The sequence below is a fragment of the Trichechus manatus genome, unplaced genomic scaffold, assembly GCF_000243295.1.
Source record: "Trichechus manatus latirostris isolate Lorelei unplaced genomic scaffold, TriManLat1.0 scaffold00062, whole genome shotgun sequence".
Classification (NCBI taxonomy): Eukaryota; Metazoa; Chordata; class Mammalia; order Sirenia; family Trichechidae; genus Trichechus; species Trichechus manatus.
Genome location: NW_004443998.1, coordinates 8,176,727 through 8,202,234, shown reverse-complemented (window position 1 = coordinate 8,202,234; position 25,508 = coordinate 8,176,727). Strand labels below are relative to the sequence as shown.

General features: G+C 39.1%; 1 protein-coding gene and 1 pseudogene across 1 annotated transcript in view; one reads left to right on the top strand and one right to left on the bottom strand.

Moving 5' to 3' along the window:
• Positions 1 to 12,812, top strand: part of AADACL2 (arylacetamide deacetylase like 2) — a 40,422-nt gene extending 27,610 nt beyond the window's left edge. Inside the window, exon 5 of the mRNA XM_004379219.3 lies at positions 12,210 to 12,812. Coding sequence (XP_004379276.3) covers positions 12,210 to 12,812 — 603 coding nt within the window. The remainder of the gene's footprint in view (positions 1 to 12,209) is intronic.
• Positions 12,813 to 15,116: 2,304 nt separating this feature from the next.
• On the bottom strand, positions 15,117 to 16,413 carry LOC101351420 (polypeptide N-acetylgalactosaminyltransferase 1 pseudogene; annotated as a pseudogene).
• Between the last annotated feature and the right edge of the window lie 9,095 nt (positions 16,414 to 25,508).

Here is a 25,508-nt window from a genome sequence, read left to right as displayed (position 1 = left end):
TTATTTATGTGGTGTATTACGTTGATGGATTTTCTAATGTTAAACCATCCTTGCATACCTGGTATGAATCCTACTTGTCCCCCATTTCTTAGTTAGTACACTGTAGCACCTCCAGTACAATATTGAATATAATTGCCTTGTTCTGGATCTTAGGAGGAAAGTATTTAATATTTCACCAACAAATATGATGTGAACTGAAGATTTTTCATAGAAAGCTTATATCATATTGAGGAAGTCCTTTCTATTCCTAGTTTGCTGACAGTTTATGCATAAACGGGTATTGAATTTTGCCAAACGCTTTTAATGCATCTATTGGGAAGAGCATGTAACTTTTTTCCCTTATTATTTTAATGTGGTAAATTATATTGATTGTTTTCAAATGCTATATTATCATTGCGTTTCCAGGATGAGCCTCACTTGGTCATGATTAATTAAAATTTGTCTATATTGTTGGGTTTCATTTAATACATTTTATTGGAGATTTTGTGTTTTTAGGGATTGACTTCTATTATTTAAAATACTCTTCAGGTTTTGATATAAAAGTATACTGACTTCATAAAATCATTTGGGAAACACTATTTCCTCCTCTATGTTCTGAAAGAATTCCTGTAAGATTGGTTCTTCCACCCGTTGCTATTGAGTCAATTCCAAATCATAGCTACCCTATAGGACAGAGTAGAACTGCCCCATAGGGTTTCCGAAGAGCGGCTGGTGGATTTGAACTGCCAACTTTTTGGTTAGCAGCTGTAGCTCACTGTAGCTCTTAATCACTGTGCCACCAGGGCTCCAAGAGTGGTTCTTACTCTTCCTTAAATGTCTGAAAGAATTCACCAGTGAAAAAATCTAGGACCGGCCTTTCATTTTGTAGCAAAGCTTTTAAAAATACAAATCCAATTAAAAACTAGATATAAAACTATACAGATTTTCTGTTTCTTCTTGAATCAGTAGTCTTAAAATTTTTTTTTTTAATGCATCCATTTCACCTAACATATTCATTAGCCTAGGGTATGCATTCTCAATGAGATGACATCACCCCTAAGGGTGATATTAACATTTCAGGGACGAATGAGGGAAAAAAAGGTCTAGGAAGGTACTTTTATTTGCTTAGAATAGTCTGTAACTGTCAATTAGGACAATTAGGATAATATTGCTGTTCAGATTTTCTATGTCCTTACTGATTTTTGTCTAGTTGTTCTATCAATCACTAACCATTACGAGTTAAAAACTCCAGCAATGGTGTCAATTTGACAGGTATTCTTCTTCAGTACCCACCCTCTGCCCACTCCACTCCAGCCCGAATGTGCTATATTCCTCAGTTGTACCTATCTATCTGTCTATCTGTCTATCTGTCATCTATCTTCCTTCTTTCCTTCCTTCTTCTTAGTGTAATACCACACATACAAAGTTCTATTGTGGAACCAAAATGGCAGTGAAAGCAAAGACTCATCTTTGGCTTTGTACTTGGCCTCTTCCTTCAACCTAAGATGCTCCTCTTCAGTCTCCATCATGTTTGGCATTCCATGTAAACTTTCATTAGGGGAGAAAAATAAAAGAGGGTTTCTTTGCCAAAAAAAAGTTTGAAAATCATTAAAATTGCTGACTTCTGAGGTCTCTTGCATCCTGAACTAATTTGCTGTGTACCAGAAATGATACATTACTTATTTGAAAGATCTTACTGGCATAAGATGGGGAGTAAAAATTAGAGAATATCCCCACTTTGAGATTATTTTACTAATTGCCAAGCTTTACAGCAGTCTGATCATGAATTTTATCTAAAACTGGTTTTGTGGTTGTAAAGATTCTGGAAACTCTCCAACAATTACCCAATCGTCAAGCAACACCTTGCCACACCTGTAATTTCTGCTGGCACATTAAAATATTTGCTTGCTTTTGCAAGTGAAGAAGGCTTAATTGAAATGATAATTGGATTAGCTATAGAAATTTATGAAGGTGTGTAGGGCTGATGCATAGCTTTCAAGTAGAAAGTAAATATTAACACAAGCACTCCAAAAAGATGCAAGTCTCAGTAAAAGCTATAGGACAGTACAAATTATTCTCTTGAACTGAATTAAAATCTGACATTATTGTACTTCTTGAGCTTGTTAATTACATGAGCCCATAGAAGCTATTTTGACTTTCTGATATGTCTGCTCAAAGAGATTGTTACAGCTGAAAATACCACATGCTTTGAAACTCAGTATGCTTAAATAACATTTAAAAAGTTGATTGTTTTTATCATTTCTTGACCCCTAAAGCTTTCTATGTGAGTTATATTTTCATCAAAAGGCATTGTTCCTTGTACCGGGTTTATTTTTTGATCTGGGTCATCAGAATCAACTTTTACTTTCTAATTCTTATAAAAGGTTTTCCCCCATGACTTGGGATTGGTAATAGCTTATAGATTTATAGTTTAAAAAACTCAGTATCAATAAGAATACAACACTGAGAGTATACTGTTTTGTACTCTGAGAAGATCAAGAGGAAATTTTAGATTTTTCTTGTATAGATTAAAAAAATGACAGATTATTTCATATATAATTCCCATATAAAAAATGTTCTCATAGATTGAGAGAACAAATAGGTTCTTCTGTAATGTTCTTTTTCAATTATATTTCCATTATTGTGAGGGAGTGGGTATCTTCCATATACGATTCCCAGATTTTCTGGTAACATCACATTATGTATCCACATGATGTACTGCCAGTTATAATGACCTGGATGGTCACTATAGTCAAAGAAACTATTCTGGAGGTAAACCTTTAACCTTGAATTAAGAGGAACACATTTTTAAAATTTAATCGTGGCATTTAAATCCAATTTCATGGCCATATTTTATTTTTAAGTAGTCCATGCTTTGCTTTTATTTATTCAGAGTCAGAAATACCTTCTGAATTTCAGAAGATAGTGTGAATTGATTTGATATTTTGAAGTGATTATTAAGCCCTACTCTTCTAGATTAAAAAATATATGTATTTATAATTTTTTCAATATAAGGAGCCCTGGTGGCACAATGTTTAAGCATTCATCTGCTAACCCAAAAGTTGGCCGTTCAAACCCACCCAGGGGCTCCGTAAGTGAAAATAGCTGGTGATCTGCTCCTAAACAGAGTACAGCCTAGGAAACCCCACAGAGCAGTTCTCCCCTGTCATACAGAGTCTCTTTGAGACAGATTTAGCTCAAAGGCACACAACAACGACATTTCAATATAGGTAACTTAAGAAGGAAGGTACGATATATCACCGCACTTATTTCAGTTTACAGTTTTGGCCTTTTAAAATATACTACTCCTGCTACTAACTTGGATAGTTTGTCATAAGGTGGTAGCAGGGTCTTGTGATCTGATTTATAATAATATTTCTATGGCACCTTTATGCCACATTTCTATGATCACACGTGATCTTACATGTTTTGACATTTCTTAAAAAATATAAAAACAAACCATTCTATTAACAAAACAATAACAAGTATTAATCAGAAACTATAATTGCTGATGATGTTTTAGTAAAAACAAAAATGTGATTGACATGCATCCTTGGACATGGGATGATTCTCATTAGCATGTATGCAAGTCTTTGACATTTTGGTTTTGCTACCTCTGTCTGGAATTCCAGCATTTCACTGTTATTCAGACCACCTGAAATGTAACGAAAGCAGCAATATCTGTCCTCTGTGATTCTGAATTGTGTGCCGCCATACTTCTGGAAACGTATATTTATCTTTGCCAACTGAATCAAGATGAACAGCAAACCAAAAACCAAACTCATTGCTGTTGAGTAGATCCTGACTTGTGATGATGCAATGTGACAAGAACAGAAGTGCCCCAGAGGGTTTTTTGGCTGTAATCTTTATGGGGAGCCCAGGTGGTACAGTGGTTAAGAGCCCAGGCTGCTAACGAAATCCACCAGCCGCTCCTTGGAAACCCTATGGGGTAGTTCTACTCTGTCCTAAAGGGTTGCTATGAGTTGGAATTGACTAGAGGGTAAGGAGTTTGGGGTTTTTTTTTTTTTTTCTTTTAATCTTTATGGAAGGAGATTTCCAGGCTTTTCTTCTGCAGCACCACTGGGTGGGTTTGAACCACCAACCTTTAGGTTAGTAGCTGTGCCCTTACCCCATTACATCACCTAAAAAAAACCCTGTTGCTGTTAAGTCGATTCCAACTCATAGCAGCCCTAAAGGACAGAGTAGAACTGCCTCATAGGGTTTCCAAGGAGCTGCTGGTGGATTCGAAATGCTGATCTTTTGGTTAGCAGCCGTACTTCTTAGCCACTGTGCCGCCAGGGCTCCAGGGAACTTAAAATGACTATCGGAAGCCTCTTAATGCTGAGGCATTGTCCTGCGTGGTGTCAGATGGGCCCTGTCATCTATTTGTTAGATCATAGAGGAGTCCTGTCCTAAGGCAGAGAGAGTCCTCAACTGTTCTATTATGGGTCATTTAGTGATAGAACTTTCTCTTCCTGTGCCTGTCAAGCGAGTACATGTCTACAGGAAGCAATTAGTCTCGGGGTGTCCTTCCTTTTCTAACAGGAAAAAAAAAAATCTCCATAAGATTGCTATGTTAATTAAAAGACTAGTTAACTTCCTTAGGTCTGGAAAATTAAAACATCAACAGAGCAAGTTAAGACCAGAATTTATAGGGCTTTAAAATTGTTATCCTTTAACACTGGATGGCTGTTAACCAGATAGACTGCGACAAAAAGTTACCTTACTGGGAAGTGACAAATGGAGAGGTCAGTTTGGCAGGTAAGAAAGTTGTTTTCATGGAAGTAGATAATTAGAAAATGTTCCAGCCTGACATCAGAAGTCCAACCATCATAATTTAGTTTATCCTGGTTTCGGATAATTGGGTGTGGTAGTACATAGTTATACAATTAATTTGCCGCAGACTTACCTTTTAACATGAACTAATAAAGATGAAGAGACTATATTTGCTCCAGTGTTACAGAGCTTGGGGTTCCAGGTGGTCCATGATCATATTGATGATTATTTTAATGAGGTGTTATTTTTCTCAAGTAGCCGTTTTTTTAACATGGGAGTTTCAAGGTAAGAGATATTTATGTTAGCTGAATAAAGAATAATAGATAAAGAATCTCTATCTCTTTGTCTCCCTCTCACTTCCTCTTTTCTCCCAGTCTCCAAGACTCTTCTACAAAAGACTTGCAATTTAAAATTAGTATGGATTCAGAAGTTTATTTTTAAGTCTATTACGTATAAATTCAAATATATTTTCTTAGAAAGACAAAGGCCAAAAGGCCACCAGGTAGGCATTACTTTGTAAGTCCTAGATTACCTCCAAAACAGACGGACAAACTAACCAACCACCAAACAAAATTCCTCTGCAGGTGTTTATGTGTTTACTGCCCTCTCCCTGTTTCTTCGATTTTCCAAGAGCATCCCTCTACCTCTGCCGCACGACTCCCCTCCCATCCCCTGCCTCCTCAGGGGTCTTTCTCTAACACTTACTCCTTTTCTTCCCTGTATCTTCAAACTCTATGCCTTTATTGCCACTTCAGCATATGATCATGTCTATACTTCCTCATTTTAAAAGAGGAGCAAGAAAGAGATACAAAGCTCATGAGGCTTTTTTAATCCTCTATCAACTCCTCTGTCTTTTCACTAGTCTTTCTTTTCCTGTACAATTTCAGTCAAGAGCAGGTTGTATTCCCTTTCTTTACATACAGTGAGTCCTTCCCTGTGTGTTCGCCGCAAGGCATCGTGTTCACTTGCTGGGGCTAAATAGTCATTACCTCTTAGCTTTGAAATCTAAGGAGTCTTTCCTTGTTGTTGTGGTTCTCATTTTACATAACTTCTTTTCGTCATTTAAAACTCTTGCCAACTTTTCTCTTAGAAAACACTTTCTTCCTCTGACTCCTGTAATAACACTATTTCTTGTTCCTCATCTTACCTCTTTGTTCATTATGGTCAGTGTGAGATGAACTACTTCCCTGTACGCTCCTTTAAACCTGGTATTTCCCAGGGCTCAGTCTTTGGTCATCCTGTTTGTGCCTCCACTCTCCGCCTGGTCTCATGCCTTCAGCTCTCTCTATCTGCTGAAGCCTCTTGAAGCTATGTCTTCCCCCAAGATCACTGTCTTGAGTTAAAAATCCACATATCCAGATAGATTTCTCCACCTGAATGTAACCTAGACACTGGAAATTCCAACACATAAACCTACTCTATAGTACCTTTGCAGCTTACACAGAACTCCAGTATAGCGCTTATCCTATTTTTTATTGCATGTGCATATTCCCAACTAGACTCTAAGTGTTTTGGAATCCAGGACAATTTTAATTTTATGTTTGTATTTCCAAATCCCAGCACCATAATTATTCTCCTCCCGTCTTTGTTCTCCACCCTTCAAAATACCCCAAGGTTTGACCTCCCTGTTTCTCTTTAACTTGTTTTACCTGATCAGTAACTTCCTCTATCCTGGTTCTTGTGTAACAGAACACAACCTCACAGATTATCCTCAATGTCTCTCTGTGGGGCAAATTTAGAGATGAGAGTGATTGACACTGCACACCTGTGGAACCAACAGCAACTCCCTATTCATCTTTGGAATCAGGTTCTGCTATTTGCCTAAGAAAGATGTGAGTGGATTCTTTTTGCCCCCTCCCTGTTTATGTAGTCACAGTTGGTTTATTTCCTAGTCTATTGGTCCAAAGATACGCATGAAGTTCGTAAATGTTAAACAGGAGAAAAGGAAATAAGTATAGTGAGTGATGAGGTTAGAGAGGCTGTCAGGGGCTTTGTGAGATTTTTTTACTTGACCCCAAGAGCACTGAGAATGGAAGACTTTTAATCAGGTTTGTATTAATTAAAAAAATAATAATACTCTTGCTGCAAAATGGAGAGTAGATTGGAAGGTGGGAAAGAGTAGAAAGAAGAGCATTAGGAAAAGAACTGCATTTCTCTGGACAGCAAATAGTGTTGTGGTTTAGGGTGATGTTAGCAGGAATAGAGAAAAGTGGATAGATTGAATTTTTAAAAATATGGCATTGCACCGGACTGAGTCCAGTACAGCTAGATGGTGCCCAGCTACCACCGCGGACTGCTCTGACCAGGATCACAACAGAGGGTTCTGGACAGAGCTGGAGAAGGATGTAGAGCATAATTCTAACTCACAAAAAAAAAAAAAAAGACCAGATTTACTGGCCTAAAGGAGACTGGAGAAACCTCAAGAGTATGGCCCCCAGACACCCTTTTAGCTCAGTGGTGAAGTTACCTTCGAGGTTAACTGTTCAGCCTGGGAGTGGACAGCCCAGTAAAACCAAATGAGACTAACGAGGTACAGGAGTCCAGTGACAAGGGCCAGAAGGCAGAAGGGGAGTAGGAAGCTGATGATAGGGAACACAAGGTTGAGTAAGGATATTGTTGATGTGTTGTGAGATTGTTAATCATTGTTATAGGGCAACATTTGTAGTAATTGTTAAATGGGAGGCTATTTTGTCCTGTAAGCCTTCATCTTAAGTGAGAATAACAGCACAATTAGAAGAGCGGAGTCAATGCCACTTAAATGTGTACGCAAAAAGCTTTGAAATGGTGTATTTTTGGTTATGTGTATTTCCACCAAAAAAAAAAAAAAAAAAGGTTGAGAATTTAGAGGGTTAAAATGTTGTGGGGTTGTTAACCAAAGTCATAAAACAGCATGTGTACTACTGTTACATGAGAAACTGTTTGTTCTGTAAGCCTTCACCTGAAGTACAATAAAATATTTAAAAAGAAAATATGACATTGACAGGGCTTGGGAAAAATTGAATATAGGGGGTAATTAATAAAGAGGAGTCTAGTAGGGTTGATGGGAAAATGGGTTTTAGGCATCTGTGATAAATACAAGAGAAAGTTAAATATAACCCACTAATCAGAATATCTGGTTTATAGCTAATGCTCATGGAATAGTAGAAATCGTGTCTGATATCATTGTTTGCAGCTCTCTGGAAAAGTGGAATGGGTTCTGATTCAAACAGCTTCTGGGAGCTAGCTTCTGGAAGCTAGGACTGTGTTTGAAAGTGGAGTTGGGGATGATATAAAAATGTCTATTCAAGGGAAATACATTCATTGAACAGGGCAGAAAGTTAGCACGCTAGATTGAGGAAGACACTGAAATGACAAAAAGGGGCAGTGTATGACAACTGTCCTTTACTGTAGAGTAATACATTGTGGAGGTGGTGGGGACATGTTTTTCAGAAGGCTTCTGAGGTCTGAGTCATGGTATACAGGAGTTATAAACATGCTAATCCAGTTCAGACACCACTCTGCATTCTTAAACAAAAATGGAACTGAGCCAATATCCCCTATGATTTGCTTGCTTGAAGATCAACAGATATTTAAGTTTAAATAACTTAAGTTAGGTAACTTGTCCAAGGTTGTAGAATTAATATGTTATAAATTCAGGACTCATGCCAAGTTACTGAATCTTAAGCATTAGGCAACACTGACTTCAGGTCTTCCTTCCCAGTAAACAGGTTATTGCACCTGGACCTGGTGTCTCCATGAGTCTAACACTTTTGAGTGATGCAATCTGTTTTATTATTCTAGTTTTAGGACAGAAAGTAGGAAGTGGAATTTTGGGGGGAAGAATAAGGAGCAGGAAAGAACAGAATGAATCTACCAGGCGGAGAATAGGTTGATCATCTTCGGCTCTTGAAAGGCCTCTTGTGGGAGATCTCCCTCCAGCTGCCAGCACAGTTGGAGCATGCATCCCAGAATGAGGCCAATAGACCTAACACATGGAATTCTTTTTGGGTTGTTCATAATTTATTCAGACACTCACTGCTTGTCTGTGAATTCGGGGTATTGGGTGTGGAACAATCAGTGACAAAGGGGAATTAGTGGGGATAGCAACCACAGTTGCTATGAAGCTGGGTATTCTGGGATGAAAATAGCAGATCTGCTAAGTTTGGTAACCAAAACTTATCACAAGCAATGTAGAAACTCCTCAAATAGCAAGTTAATATGGATGCCAGGCAGTGGATAAGTTGGTGGGGACTTGCAGGGCTTTGAGTAACATACATCCAAAGCAGGGGCTAGATGGTAGGAGCCCTTGTGAACCAGTAGCTGGGTTAAGAGAAACAGTGGATGATGACAGGCTCCATGGAGGGACTGAACGATAGCCCCTTGAGCAGGGTGACCTATCGTTCTCCAAGAAAATATCATGCCCTGTGGATGTCTCAGGGTATTTGGGGAGTGGGAGAGGATTCAGTAATGCCTCAGGCTGTCTGAAGCAGCCTTTATGTCAGGCACAGTTGTCCATGGCAGACTACTGCTTTGAATGGGTTTCAAAGCAGTTGGGTCGGTGGAGTGATACAGCTCTTTCTGGGCATTGTGTAAAGTCACAGAGTATCCCTTATCTGATTTTGCTACTAACCTGCCTTCACCACCACTTTCAATTCATGTCCCAGGGGTTGGCTGTGAACATAGAAATAGATGTTGGAGTAAGAATGGGGCTGGTCCACAGGTTGCTGGACAGGGAGCTAAAACAAAGGTGAAAGACAATATATGAAGGCAAACTAGAATCAAGAGCCACACAGTTGGAAGAAAACCAACCATAATTCCGAATGGGTCCTGATGAGGTGACCATCAAGTGCTACGTGGTAATGGGACAGTAACTGCAGACACTCACACCATCATCAGGACATCTATACTGCTCATAAAGGCATTCAGGGAGAGGCTAGTGTGTTTCTGAGATGCTAGAGTGTGTGAGGGCTTGGTAAAGAAAACCTGGCCATGTACTTAAAGGAGCCCTGGTGGCGCAGTGTTTAAGAGCTCGGATGCTAACCAAAAGGTTGGCGGTTTAAATCCACCAGCTGTCCCTTAGAAACCCTGTGGGGTAGTTCTACTGTGTCCTACAGGGTTGCTAGAAGTCGGAATCAACTTGATGGCAATGGGTATTTTTGTTGTTGTTAAGGGTATTAGACTATTTTGGACTCTCCTAATAATAAAATACAGTTTCTGTCTTCAAAGTTTTAAACTGTATTTTAGATAGCCATCTTTGATCTCTCTCCATCTCTATCGCTCCCTCTTACTCATCTAGTCAGTTAAAAATTACTGAATATTTTTATTTCTAAACATCTCACACATCTCTTCTTTCCTATCTGTCGCTATTGCCTCAGATGAGCCCTTGCCTAGACCTTGGCAATAAGCTCTCAACTGATTCCCCCAGCCTCAATCTTTAAACCCACTGCCACTGAGTCGATTCCAACTGATACTGACCCTATAAGACAAAGTAGAACTGCCCCATAGGGTTTCCTGTAAATCTTTATGGAAGCAGACTGTGACATCTTTCTCCTGGGGAGCTGCTGGTGGGTTTGAACTGCCAAACTGTCAATTAGCAGTCCAGCACTTTAACCACTGCGCTACCAGGGCTCCTTCAACTTTAAGCATACTAGTGTCAAATATATCCTTTTAAAATGCTTATGTGACAGTATCCCTGGAAACTTTTTAGAATGGCATTAAAGGCATTTTGAGAAACGATCTTAAATTTTGCTCTCAAATATATAGACTTAGGAGAATTAAATGGTGCAGTGGTTAAGAGTGTGCTTCTGACTAAAAGGTTGGCAGTTCTAGTCCACCAACCACTCCTTGGAAGCCCTATGGGGCAGTTCTACTCTGTCCTATGGAGTCGCTACGAGTTGGAATTGACTCGACAGCAACAGGTTTGGTTTTGATTTACAGTGTTCATAAACTACTTTTTTTATAACTATAATATAAATAGTATGACCTACAACTTGAAAAATTAGAGATTCAAACTGGGTTGGTTTAATAAGGAGGAACAGAATGAATACTTTGTATGGGAGAATTATACTGTACATATTATAAGTTTAGGATTAATGGTGTTTAAGTACAAAGGTAAAGTTTGAATGCTTAATATTCATTGTTTTCTCATTGAAGTAATGTTATTTATTGAAAAAGATTAAGAATTAGTATAGGATGTGCTGAATCTCTTCCATGATTTTTTAGTTACTGATTTACCCCCAATGACCTTGTCATTTTGAAAAAAATAATGAAAACGGACACTCTTAACTTCAGTTATTGAAGTGTCTAAACCTCATTACCATGAACTCAGTAAGTTCTCCTCACTTTTTTGACTTTGTACTTTAATTATTTTTCTTTCTAAAGTAATAGCATCTTAAGATGAATATCTTATACTTCTGTTTTTGCATTCAGGTACATATTAGTTACCCACAAAATGAGAGCTGAACATCTGTTTATATGATCCATGCATTCAGGGCTTGTTGTGATTCAGCATTAATGCTTATTTGCACTTCTGCACTCTGGGGAGCTTGTCTTTGAATTCATGTAGGTTTAGGAGAGAAAACTAAGCTATGTATAGTTCAATAATCCAGTTATATGGTTGGGGCCTGCTTGTTATATACATTTTACTGCTTCTTGCATCCATGATTTCTGATTCCAAGGATGATGTCCTATTAAAAGTATCATAAACTGAACAGTAATATTCATTCATTCATTCACTCATTTATCCTTCTATTATTTTTTCATACTACTTATTGAGCATTTCACTATGTTAGGCCTAGTGAGAGATATAATGATAATTTAGATATAATGTCAGTGTTTATGGAATTCAAAATCAAGTAGAAAGACTCATCATAGACATTTTTATGAGATGAAAGAAAGGAAATAATTGGCCTGAGAAAGGTAAAGAACCTTGGTAGTTTAGAGTTGTTTAGAGAAAGAGGAGTTTGCTTTGATCAATATTTAAATGCATAATCACACATATATTTTATAAGTATATGTTAAATGTGTAGCAAAAGATTCACATCAGACTGATATCACAATGGTTAAGACTAGGGCGAAACTGCCAGCCTTGGAGGATCTGGCCAGCACGTTGTCTTCCATTATCTTGAAAGAAGTTGACGTCTTGATCCTTAAAGATGGCAGAGAGATAGGTAAAAGCATTGAATGGTGAGGCAACAAGCAACAATGCCGGCAGAGAAGTGGAAAATAGTGACACATATGTGGAAAAAGTGAGTTATTTCATACGGCATCCCAGAAGGAACGTGAGATCCAGATACTGAGGGCTTAAGTAGAGCTAAATGAAATGCTTACTTGAGCTACATACGCTTGCTATGAGTCAGAATAGACTCAACAGCAATGAGTTTTAACAGGGATGATTACTTACATGATTCAAATGTAATTTCCTCCTCCTGTCTTTTGGTGGTCTTTGCCTTACAGGATATCATGATATTTTTCAGATGCAGAATGATCCTGAAATAAAACATAAAATCAAGATACAAGCTTTACTTTACCCCGCCTTACAAGTAGCTGATTCTAATTTGCCATCTCACCTAGACAATGAGCATGGCATACTTCTGACACGGGACATAGCCATAAAACTCGTGAGTCTATATTTCACCAAGGATGAAGCACTTCCCCAGGCAATGAGACAAAACCAACATATGCCTCTGGAGTCCAGGCATCTGTTCAAGCTTGTTAACTGGAGCACGTTACTTCCCGAGAAGTACAGAAAGGGCCACATTTATACCGAACCAATTCTTGGCAGACCTAATTATTTGCTACCAGGGCTTCTGGATAAGAGAGCATTACCCTTGTTGGCTAATGACTCGCAGTTACAGAATTTGCCATTAACTTATATTCTTACCTGTCAATATGACGTCTTAAGGGATGATGGACTTATGTATGTCACACGACTTCGAAATGTTGGCGTTCAAGTTGCTCATGACCACGTAGAGGATGGAATCCATGGAGCTTTATCATACATGTCCTCACCATTTCATTTACGTCTAGGTCTTAGGATAAGAGATATGTATATTAGTTGGCTGGATGAGAATTTATAAACATGGAATATATACATATGGCCATCACTTTGTGGGTTGTAATTTGTGATACTTTGTATACTGTGTGCCCTTGAACTAGTTCTTAAGTTTTCTAACTTACTGGCACTGCATATATAAAGTATATGTAATCTTGTCTATGTTCTCCCTTTCTTATAATTGATTATAAATGTATTAGTCCTAACAGGGACCAGCGTTTATTAAAGTTGAGAAATAAGAATGGTTATTGGCAAGTTCGGAAGATTACAGGCAGGCACAGAAATTGTAGTAGTGAGTGTGAAGAGGGAAAAAAAATAAGAAAAATTATTGCGTGATAATTATATTAGTTTTCTGTGGCTTCTGTAACAAATCACCAAAACTTGGTGGCTTAAAACAAGGTAAATTAACTTTCTCACAGTTCCGGAGGTTAGACTCTTAAGTCAGTGTCACTGGGCTGAAGTCAAGGTATTGGCAGAGATGCGCTCCCTCCAGAGGCTTTGGGGGAGAATCCATTTCTTGCCTCCCCCAGCTTCTGGTGGCTGCCAGCATTCCTTGGCTTGTGGCTACATCGCTCTAGTCTTCAAAGCCAATATATTCAAATCTCTCTCTGCTCCCACTTTACATGGCCTTCTCCTCTACACTCGTCAAATCTCCCTCTTCCCTCACTTTTATAAGGATACATGTGATTACATCTGGCTCACCCAGATAATCAAAGATAACCTCCCCATCTTAACATCTTTAACTTAATTACTTTTGCAAAGACTTTTCTTTTCCCACACAACGTAACATTCACAGGTTTCAGGGATTAAGACTGGATATCTTTTGCGAAAAAGCTCTTTTTTTTTTTTTTAAATCTAACATTTTTCAGTCAAATTTTCTTAAGGGAAAAACCAGCAGATCAACATTACAATTCAAGGATACAATCTAAATACACACTCAACATGAAGCACATCTGAGTATAGAATAAGAAAAAAGTTTTCCAAAAAACCCTCAAATATATCATCTCCAGATCCCCAAATGATAAGTAATTTCTGCAGTCCTTCAGTTGATTGGAATCATAAACAGATAACTGAGGATTTATTGCTGTAAAACATCTGTAGTAGAGAGCATGAACCTTGGGGATTAGGCATAATGAGTTGAATCAAGATCAGAAGCTGAAAATGCAGTAGGGAATTTTACTTTGTGTGTGAAGTTCTACCCAGCTAGTTGATCCAAGAACAGCTGAGATATCTAACTTGTTCAGCTAAGACCAGACATTACGTCAAACCTCCATTTTTTAGAAGGCAAGTAAAAATTAAAATTCCAACAGCCCACAAAGCAAATAAAATAAAATTTATAGAGAGAGGTTAACTCTGTTTAAAGAGTCATTTTTTAAGTTCAAGTTCAGCTCATCAAGGAGGGGGAAGCATCCATGGTAATCACAGACAAAACAAAGTGAATGTTCGTGGAATCAGTTATTTTTCTCCCCATTGAGTTATGACGTCTATGCATCTATGAGTCGGAACCGACTGGACGGCACCTAACAACAACAACAATGCAGGAATTTGATACTATACTATAACAAATTGTACTACTCATAGTTCTGGTTAATTTCCTTTAAGACAGCGCAGTGGTTGAGAACTACAGAGAGCTATGGCTACTAACCAAAAGGTCAGCAGTTCGAATCCACCAGCTGCTCCTTGGAAACCCTTTGGAGCAGTTCTACTCAGTCCTATAGGGTGGCTCTGCATCAGAATCGACTCTTTGGCAATGGTTTTAAGCCCTCTCTCGTGTATATATATTTTTAATTGTTGTAAAAATGTTGTTTTCATGATACTGAATCTGGTACCAGTTCTTTTGCATTTATTTTTGTATCAGTCTTTAATATACTGGCTACCAGTTCAAATTAGAAAAAATATCCTGGAAATCTCTTCAGTATGACAACAGCTTCAGCAGAAATTCTTGATGTGCGAGCAAACCAGACAAGGTGCAGCTCTCCAGAAAGCGTGTTTTGTTGACGGTTTCATGGTCTGAATATCCTCAGCAGTGATTCTGGAGGAAAAATGTTTTCAAGTCTTGTAAACGTCAGGGTGCACAGTCTCACTAGCTTGTGGTGTCGCGCCCTTAGGCAGGAAGGCTGGCTCACGGCTAGGGAGAAGCTAGTGTCTAAGTTTGAATGGCTGATAAACCTTCCATCCCACTGAGCAAGAAAGCACTTTTCTTTTTTTTGCCATTTAAGAATGTGGCAGAAGTGTATGCTGAGGTAGCCCAGTCAATTATTCAGCTAGTCTTTTTTTTTTTTTTTTTTTTGTAAGTTTGGTCTCAGAACATTTCTCGAAGGGCGTTGTTTCAAAGCAGACAATGCTGGGAAAGGCAGTCCTTGCTGACCCCAATGCTGGGCACCTGGCTGTCCCCATCCTTGCTTTTCTCCTATCCAGACAGTGATTATTGTTCGCATGATGGAGGTTTCATTTCACTGGATCATACTCCACAGTTGGTAGCATTTTAGGGGGTGACATTTGAGCATTTTGACTGGTACATTAAGTTCGGAGACATCCGAGCAAAGGCCATCTGTTCTAATCTCTTTGTTGGCAGCATAAGGGCAAACCTGATTACCTCTCGGACCATGACAGGTAAAATTCCAATTTTTTTCAATTCTCTTTTCTTGCTTTGTTACCCAGATGCTGATTTCGCTCCATGTTTTGTATCTCTTCCAAAGAGAAATGTTGCCATTGTTTTTCGGTGCCGTCGAGTCGGTTTTGATCCATAGTGACCCTATGTACAGCAGAACAAAACACTGCCCGGTTCTGCACCATCCTCACAATCATTGCTATACTTGAGCCCATAGTTGCAGCATCTGTGTCAATCCATCTCAGTGAGGGTCTTCCTCTCTTTCGTGTACCCTCTACTTTACCAAGTATGATGTCCTTCTCCGGGAACTAATAACATGTCCAAAGTATGTGAAACGAAGTCTCACCATTCTCGCTTCTAAGGAGCATTCTGGCTGTACTTTTTCCAAGACAGCTTTGTTCTTTCTTCTAGTGGTCCATGGTATATTCAGTATTCTTCATCAACACTATAATTCAAAGGCATCAATTCTTCTTCAGTCTTCCTTATTCATTGTCCAGCTTTTGAGTGCATGTGAGGCAACTGAAAGAGAAATAGTCATGTGAAATTTGAAAATCAGAACAAATATTCTCTAGGTTTGCATTGAAGTTTGTGTCATATATCAAGTCTTCATGATATATCTCTGTAATCTACCATTGTAACACCTGGGGGAATTATATAGAAGAAATTCTTGAATCCATCCATCCAAACTTCTGGAAGCCATCGGCTTTTTTTTTTTTTTTTTAATTGATAATCTGCCCTGTGCCTCCTGGAAAATTATAAGATGCAGCTTTCTGAAACACATGTGAGCATGTAACAATTTCTAAAGTGCCCCCACACTGCCAAATCCTAAATGAAATTTCTAGGTTTTCTCCTCCCCAAATATCCATGCCAGTATTAGCATATGTTCCAAGTTCCTGAACGTAATCTTTATCTATTGAAAAGAAGGTCTCCTGCCATTATTGATGTTCTGACCTTTCTTTCTGTCCATTTGTCTTTCGTGAACAGGATACCAGTGAAAATTGAGCTTCTGGTTGAATCCACCATTAAAAAAATTGCCATCGAGTGGATTCCGACTCATAGCAACCCTATAGGACAGAGTAGAACTGCCCCATAGGGTTTCCAAGGAGCAGCTGGTGGATTCGAATGGCTGACCTTTTGGTTAGCAATAGAGTTCTTAACCACTGCCATAGGATGTGTCAAAGCCTGCCCTGTACTCGACAGTATGATAGCTGATCACATCATGATAGAGCCTAAGGCTGTTCTGTCATGTTTAATTCTGGCACTGTGCTGGGCTGCTAACCAAAAGGTCAGCAGTTTGAACCTGCCAGCTGCTCCTGGGAAATCCTATGGGCAGTTCTACTTTGTCCTATCAGGTCGCTATGCGTTAGAATGACTCCACAGCAGAGGGTTTGATTTTGATTAAGAGAGGCTCCAGACATCCCAGTGTGTACTCACAATGAGCATCTAACAATATGATCCTTTTCACCTATATGAGTGTCATTCAGTTCGAAGCACTAGTACCTTTCATTTTTTTCACACAACTCTACATGTCCTTTCCAAAAGTCCCTTTCACTGGCATCATCAACCAGAATAATTTCTTCTAGATTTTATCTTGGTGAGTGATTAATGACACTGTGGACAATCCATAGAAGTATGCTCCAAACCTCACTGTGGAAAACAATCACCACACCTGTTGTAGAAAGATTATCTGGATACACCTTTGTTCGTGCCCCTTTTTTAGAATTACACTTGTTACATTCACTGCAGTAAAGCAAAAGGAACATATCCAAGAGTACCCAAATTTAGGAGGTGGCTAGGGGCACCTTGCAATTTGCGAAATTTTTCATGGCACTTTAAGCTAAATGCAAATACACACACACATACATACACATTATGAAAATTATTCCAACCCAGTTTCATAAAAAATCCTGTTCATAACCTAAGTTTTGCATGGGTGGCAGTGGCTGGTGCTCCTCCAGATGGCCTGGAGGTGGCCGTGCAGTCCCCTGGGCAGCAGCGTGTGTGCTACTCACAGTGGCCTTGGCCATTGCCTCTGGGCTCAGGCGCGGTCCTCTGGGCCCTGTAAGCTGGGTAGGGACAGGCTGATGGGGGCCATTTTTTAGCCTACCACAGTAATTACAGTATGGCAGACTGCCAAAAGAACAAATAAATCTGTCTTGGAAGAAGTACAGTCAGAATGCTCATTAGAATCAAGGATGGCGAGACTATGTCTCACATACTTTGGACATGTTATCAGGAGGAATCAATCCCTGTAGAGGGACATCATGCTTGGTAAAGTAGAGGGTCAATGAAAAACAGGAAGACCCTCAATGAGATGGATTGATACAGTGGCTGCAACAATGGGCTCAAGCACAACAACGATTGTGAGGACCAGGCAGTGTTTAGTTCTGTTGTACATGGGGCCGCTATGAGTTGGAACTGACTCAACGGCACCTAACAACAACAACAACCGTGTTGTCTTAAGCCACTGACGTTCCTCTCGTACCAATGCCCACTGTGCTGGATCCACTATGCTGAGATGGTGAGACTCTTTCCTTACCTCTACACACTCACTAAAGTCTTCCTTCTCTATTACAACTCTCTGAAAGGTGCTGCCTGATGCACAAAAAAAGCTGTCAGTGAGTTAGTCATAGGCCAACTCCTTCAGAAATGTTTGGAAAACCATGACTTGCCATGAGGGTCTTTTTCAATGGGGAGGTCAATAGTAAACCCATAAAAAAATTTAAAAAAACCCATTGCCATCAAGTCGAGTCCATCTTATAGTGACCGTATAGGACACAGAACTACCACATAGCGTTTCCAAGAGCAGCTGGTGGATTCGAACTGCCTATCTTTTGGTTAGCAGCCAAACGCTTAACCACTGGGTCACCAGGGCTCCAGGTCAATCCTGTTGCCATCAAGCTGATTCTGATTCATAGCGACCCTATAGGACAGCGTAGAACTGCCCCACAGAGTTTCCAAGGAGCCCCTTGTGGATTCGAACTGCTGACCTTTTGGTTAGCAGTCATAGCTCTTAACCACAATGCCACCAGGGTTTCCTCCAGGTCAATGGTAGGAGTCTTTATACTGCCCGTGCACGGGCAACCTTAGGAACAGCAATGGAAGTCACTACCTGGTTATCACCATACAGCAAGTTCGACTGTTAAGACTGCTTGCAATATTTTTATTTATTCTTGGTTAACTATCAATACCACTAGTAGTTAGAGAATATTTTTTGTTGATAATGTAAAATTGGTTTCCACTTTTGTTTCTCCCAAAAAGAAGGTTATTTGGAATTACACAATGTTTTTAATAATTTATTGTATACACTAAGATTCTATTTTCAATAGTCTAATTCACTGCTTATATTTGTCTTTTCCCAGATATACTGATGTAGTTATATAACTTTATATTACAGAATGATCCAAAAATATTAAAGTTTTAAAAATTTATTACTCCATAACTGTATTATATGTGAATGTATAGTCAAATGACCAACTCTTGTGGAGGTGTTTGTATCTGTGGGATTTTCGAGGTGATTTCCATAAAGACATGTTGACAAGGAAAGGGCTCTTTCCTACCTAGGTTTTAATTACTCAGCTTGCCAAAAGTTTTTAGTTGTAGGCTTATTATTATTATTATTATTTTTTAAAAGTTGAAAGGGAACATAAGTAATAACCTTAGACTAGAGAGATTACAAGCTTCCTTTGACTATGTCCTGAAAACTCTCTTCGCATTCATTCTTGTGTTCTCCACAACACAAATGGCTCATTAAACTAAGTAGATTATTTAAGAATAGACCACCCTCAGTATCTTTATCATTGCAATTGGAATCTCTAGATTATCAATCATCTTATCGTTCACATCTGCAAATAAATTAGGGTCTCACTATAATCTAAACCTAGGTCTGAATATGTAACCCAAAAGGTACTTGTTCTTTTGTTTGAATATATTTATATCGTATCTCAAAAAATAAAGCCCAACTTGTAAAGAAACCATCTCAGTTATATCTATAAATTTATAAAACTTACTATATGCCCTTCATATCACAGAGAAAGCCTCACCCCAAGAGTCTAAATCGTCCCGGATTCTTTGTGGCATTGGGATCACATTGCATTCCTCTATTTACTCAACGATTCAAGGCATAGTTGTATAAAAACGAGGTTCTTGACATATCCCCTCAGAAAGCTGTATGTTGTGATGTCAGGTGATCTGGATAAGACAAATAGTAGAGGGAAAATATACACTGAAAACAAGTTATTTTTTGACAATACAGAGAAAAAGTATATAATATTAGCAATAAGAGAGGACACATTATCAGACAGTTGAAAGAAATATAATTAAATGAGTCATACATGCAACTCTAACTTTCCAAACATAGAGGGAGTGCACCGGTGTTCCTTGCAGCACTTTTCATAAAAGCCAAGTGGTGAAACAACCAAAAGCCCATCAACAGATGAATGGATTAAGAAAAGTGTGCTGTATACATACAGTGGAATATTATGCAGCCATTCTCTCATCCTTTCTCCAAGCTCAGAGATTCTCTGAAATTGAATACTTATAAAGCATACTTCAGAGTTTTGTAAATAAATCCATAAGCCAATGCATTCATGAATGTTGGATTAGTCTAAAGACCTTTCCTAGTGGATGATGTTTACAAAGCAAATCTTGAACATACACTACCAACTCACATAATCAGTCCGATTAGTGGTTAATTCAGGAAAATAACTTCTGTCAATTCTGTTTGAAGTGGCACGATTTCCATCCTGTTTTATAAATGAAAAAACCAGGCACTTGCATAGGTTGTTGTGGCTTCACACATATCCTGGGACAACTGACAGCAGAGGAGACAGTAGCCAGCAGGTCACTGGAGCTAATGCAATATCTCAGGGTTTGAACTTCAGAGAAGGCCCCTCCAGGGTGAAATCTACTTAAAGATTTGTGAACAGATCACATGTCGTGATGACCCAAAAGCAAACATCAAGCTGCAGACAAACACAATGTGTTTTGAGATCAGATCTTCAATCACACGCCCATAATACGACTGGACAATCACAGCACCAAATTTACTTATCTTTAAGAAAAGACACAGAACAAAGAACACCATACAAACAGCAGCATCACAGGGATGTTGACACAATCAGAATACATTTTGGTTATGAGGTTGATGCAGGCTAAGTTTGAGTCCCGTCATCACGCTTGATCTGGAGCTCATCTGCTTAAGTATCTAAGTAGCTATGTTGCCCCTGTGAGGGCAAGCAAGTCACCACTCCAGAAGTTCAAAATCATAAATAGTCCTGACTTCTAAGTAAAGTTGACTTAGGAACTTCTTGGTGAATAATCAGTTATTGTCAAAGAATGCAGTAACCTCACCTACCTTTAGGACTGATGTTGCTGAAAGTTTAAGTAAGGGCCAAATATTTAGTCTGTAAGAAGATTACAGTGCAAGTGTTAATCTTTTATATCTACAAGCAAAGAAGTCTAGCCACACATTTGAAAGCAGACATTGTGTAGTAAGTTAAATATAAATAATAAGAGTGTTTTTCATAAAAGCAGGACAGCATAAAGCAGTCATTCTCGACATGGGAGAAGGAGAGTGTCAGAATCATTTAGGAGGTTCTTCCTGGTTTGTTTGTTCGTCTGTTTTTGGTTTTAATCTCCAGGATCCCCTCGCTGCCTCCAGCACTAAAAGTTTCATGTTCTGCCCAAGAGGTACTTGAATTTCTCAGTTGAATATAACCCCTGCTGTGAGTCATCATTCCTAATGGAAGCTTTATACCCCTTAATTCTGTTGAGGTCAGAGGAAGGTAGGAAAGCACTGAAGTAAAAGAAAAAGTAGAAATTTCTGAGTCAAACGTGTCTTGTTTTAGACCTTGGATCTTCCCAGCGAAGACAAAAACTTGGAACTATCATGGCCATTTAAAGCTCTTCTTGTGTGACAATAGGCAAAATTCTCTTTCCCCTCAGCCTCAGTTTTCTCATCAGTGGAATTAGTAAAATAATATCCAGCGTATAGAGTAGTTGAAAACATGGGGTGAGGCAACCAATATAAAGCCCATAGCACAAAACCTGGCACAGTGATAGGGACTCCTTAAACATTACTGCCCTTTGGAAATAATTGTTACTTAATCCTGTCTACTACTTCTCCCTGAGTGAAGCATGCACGTGCGAGCACACATACCTTACAGAATTTTTTTTTTAAGATAAGTTTATTACCAGGTAACACCACATACAACAGAAAAAACATTTCATTGGGTAGTTTTCTAAGAGGAAAAAGCCAAAGTAAGACGTTTTTAAGTGCTAGAACAGAAAGCCACTATGGTTAATGGAGATAGTGGCAATTAATGATTGAAAATTCACTCACTTGGTAGGATGGCTGCATCCATAGATCTACAAAAGATTGATTAAAACAAGTCCCATTGTTCTTTGTTCAGCAAAGTACCTTCAGTGAAGTTCACTAAGAATGTAACTTAAAACCAACGGCCGTCAAGTCGATTCTGACTCATAGTGACCCTGTAGGACATAGTAGAAATGCCCCATAGGGTTTACCAAGGAACAGCTGGTGGATCTGAACTGCCGACCTCTTGGTTAGCAGCCTTAGCTCTTAACCACTACATTACCAGGGCTCCAAAGACTTAGTTCTTTAGAAGCATTAGGGTTAGAACAGTTTAAGAGAAATATAGCATTTATCAAGAGACACTGTAGTTTGACAATTTTATGCCCTCAAATCTTCCATGCACGAATCCCCTTAACACTGCAGAAGAAGGTAGTTATCCAAGTTCAAGACAGTAAAACAATGGAATACACACACACACATACACATATGCACACACACAGTAAGTCCTACTGAAAAGAATCAGTGCAGTTAATCAATAACAAATAGAATAAAATAAAATCAGCCAAAGATGTATAGAACTTGATATATGAAGTTCTACAGAACTTGAAATATATAGAACTTGATATATGAATGAATAAATAGGTATGTGTTGAATTGAGAAATTTACTTTAAAAATTGGAGTTCCTGGGGCTGGGGGCAAGATAGCAGAGTAGTCAGATGCTTCCAGTGGTCCCTCTTACAACAAAGACCAAAAAAAACAAGTGAATCGATTACATACGACAATCTAGGAGCCCTGAACATAAAAGGCAAAGTTGAGGAATAGGACTGCATGGCAGGGGGAGGGAGAGATGGTTCAGAAGCAGAGAGGAGTTGCCAGATCTGACCTGGTGGGAGCCAGAGACCTTCAGCACGGATCAGCTTGGGGGTGAATGGTGAGGCAGGCAAGCAGCAGCACTCAGAAGACGTTTTCCACACCGGGAGAGACGCAGCAGCACAGAGTCTACTAGCCATCCAGAACCAATGAGAAGAAGCCCTTGATTGGTGAAAGATACCTATTTGCGTCCAGCCTCCTGCCTGGGTCAAAAACACCCCCTTAGGAGAAAAACCTCTCTCCCATTTACCTCCCTGCTCCCTGCTCTGCACTGGGTCCAGGACGCCTTCAGTGATTATCAAGTCCCCTGGGCTGGAAGTAGGACCCATCACATGCCCTGACCCCTTCTCCCAGCCTTCGAGAGGGAACAAGTTAGCAAACAGGAAGGAAAAAATAATCTGCCAGCTCCCCTAAGCCAGGAACTCAGGGTAGGCACAGCTCCTTTGCCAAGGACAGACATAAAGGATTCATGGACTTCGAGTGCCTTTACCCCTGTATAGACTTGTTTGGGCCCATTTCAACAGTGTAGGCTCTCATTACCACAGTACAACAGGGTATATACCTGAAGTCTAACTTCAACTGTTTCAGCTGTGAAGTAGCAGGGTTGTGACACTTGACACTGCTCTGCCCATTAAGCAGGGTCTTCACCTACCCACATCAGGGCCCTGAGGACTGGTGGCTGCACTCATGCCACTCTGCTGCCTGTGATAGGGCCCCAAGAATAAGAGGTGCCCCCCAGTCCTTACAACCAACAGCCCTGGGTGTTCATAGTCCAGCTGCAAAACCCACCCTCTCTAGGGAACTGGGACACATTTTCTTCCTGGACACTGGGGGGTGGCTGTCAGCCCCCTGCCTTGCTCAGAGTGTGTCTCCCTGCTGCAGCTGGATTCCTGTGCCTACACCAATCACCCATGCCTGTCTAGGACTGTAGGTGAGAGCCTGCACCACACACTTGGTGGCTGACTATCTGGACACCTGAGCTGAATCCATACAGGAAGAGTGGGCAGACTCCTGGGCTCACATAATTAGTGGCAGGTCTGACCACCTGTTGGCAGGATGTCAGTGCTTCAGTGGCACTGGTGATCAGGCTAGCTCACATGAGCATCCTATGTGGGCATATCAAAACAAAACAAAACAAGAAGCTAGGACACAGTAAGCAGGCATAAAATAAATAAATATAATAACTTGTTGTTGGCTCAGAGACAACAGTCAATATAAAATTACATAAAGAGGCAGACCATGATGGCTTCAGCAAGCTCCCAAAATAATCTAGAAATTTTCCAAAGGAAGAAAATTTCTTGGAATTACCAGAGACAGAATACAAAAGATTAATATACAGAACTCTTCAAGATTTCAGGAAGGAAATTAAGCAAAATGCAGAACACACAACAGAGGAACTTAAAAAGATTAGAGAAGAGCATAATGACAAATTCAACAGGCTGCAAGAATCCATAGAGAGATAGCATAGAAATCCAGAAGATTAATAATAAAATTTCAGAATTAGACAACTCAATAGAAAGTCATAGGAGCAGAATTGAGGCAATGGAAGTCAGAATTAGTGAGATTGAAGATAAAGCACTTGATACCAACTTATTTGAGGAAAAATCAGATAAAAGGATTAAAAAAAATGAAGAAACTGTAAGAATTATGTAAGATTCTATCAAGAGGAATAACCTACGAGTGATTGGAATACCAAAACGGTGTGTGGGGGGGGGGGGATTACAGAAAATACAGAGAGAATTGTTGAAGATTTGTTGGCAGAAAACTTCCCTGATACAGAGAAAGATGAGAAGATATCTATCCAAGATGCTCATCAAACCCCACATAAGGTAGATCCCAAAAGAAAGTCACCGAGACATATTATAATCAAATTTGCCAAAACCAAAGATAAAGAGAGAATTCTCAAGGTGGCTAGGGATAAATGAAAAGTCATCTACAAAGGAGAGTCAATAAGAATAAGCTCGGACTACTCAGCAGAAACCATGCAGGCAAGAAGGCAATGGGATGACATATATAGAGCCTTGAAGGAAAAAAATTGCCAGCCAAGAATTATATATCCAGCAAAACTGTCTCTCCAATATGATGGCAAAATCAGGGCATTTCCAGGTAAACAGAAGTTTAGGGAATTTGTAAAAACCAAACCAAAATAACAAGAAATTCTAAAGGGAGTCCTCCAGTTAGAAAATCAATAACATCAGATAACAACCTAAGACTAGCACACAGGACAGAGCAACCGCATATCACCCAGGTAAGGAAGTCACAAAAATAAATCAAAGCTAAAACACTGAAAATAGGGAAACAGAGATGTCAATATGTAAAAGATGACAACATTAAAACAAAACAAAGGGACTAAAAAATGTAGACATAGATTTTTCATATCGAGAGGAAGTCAAGGCAATATAAAGAAATAAAAGACTGGTATAAACTTAGAAAAATAGGGGTAAATGTTAAAGTAACCAGAAAGGAAACTAACAATCCTACACATCAAAATAAAAAACAAGAAAAATATAAAGACTCAGCAAATACAAAATCAACAACAATGAAAAAGATGAAAAGAAAATACATAAAGAAAAATGACTCAGCAAAGAAAATTAAGTGGAACAAAGAAAGAGTCAACAACATACAAAAAAAGACATCAAAATAACAGCACTAAACTCATACATATCAATAATTACATTGACTGTAAATGGACCAAATGCACCAATGAAGAGACAGAGCGGCAGAAAGGATAAAAAAACACAATCCGTCTATATGCTGCCTACAAGAGACACACCTTAGACTTAAAGACATAAACAAACTAAAACTCAAGGGATGGGAAAAAATATATCAAGTAAAATCCACCACAAAGGATAAGGAAGGACACTATATAATGATTAAAGGGTCAATACACCAGGAGGACATAACTATAATAAATATTTATGCA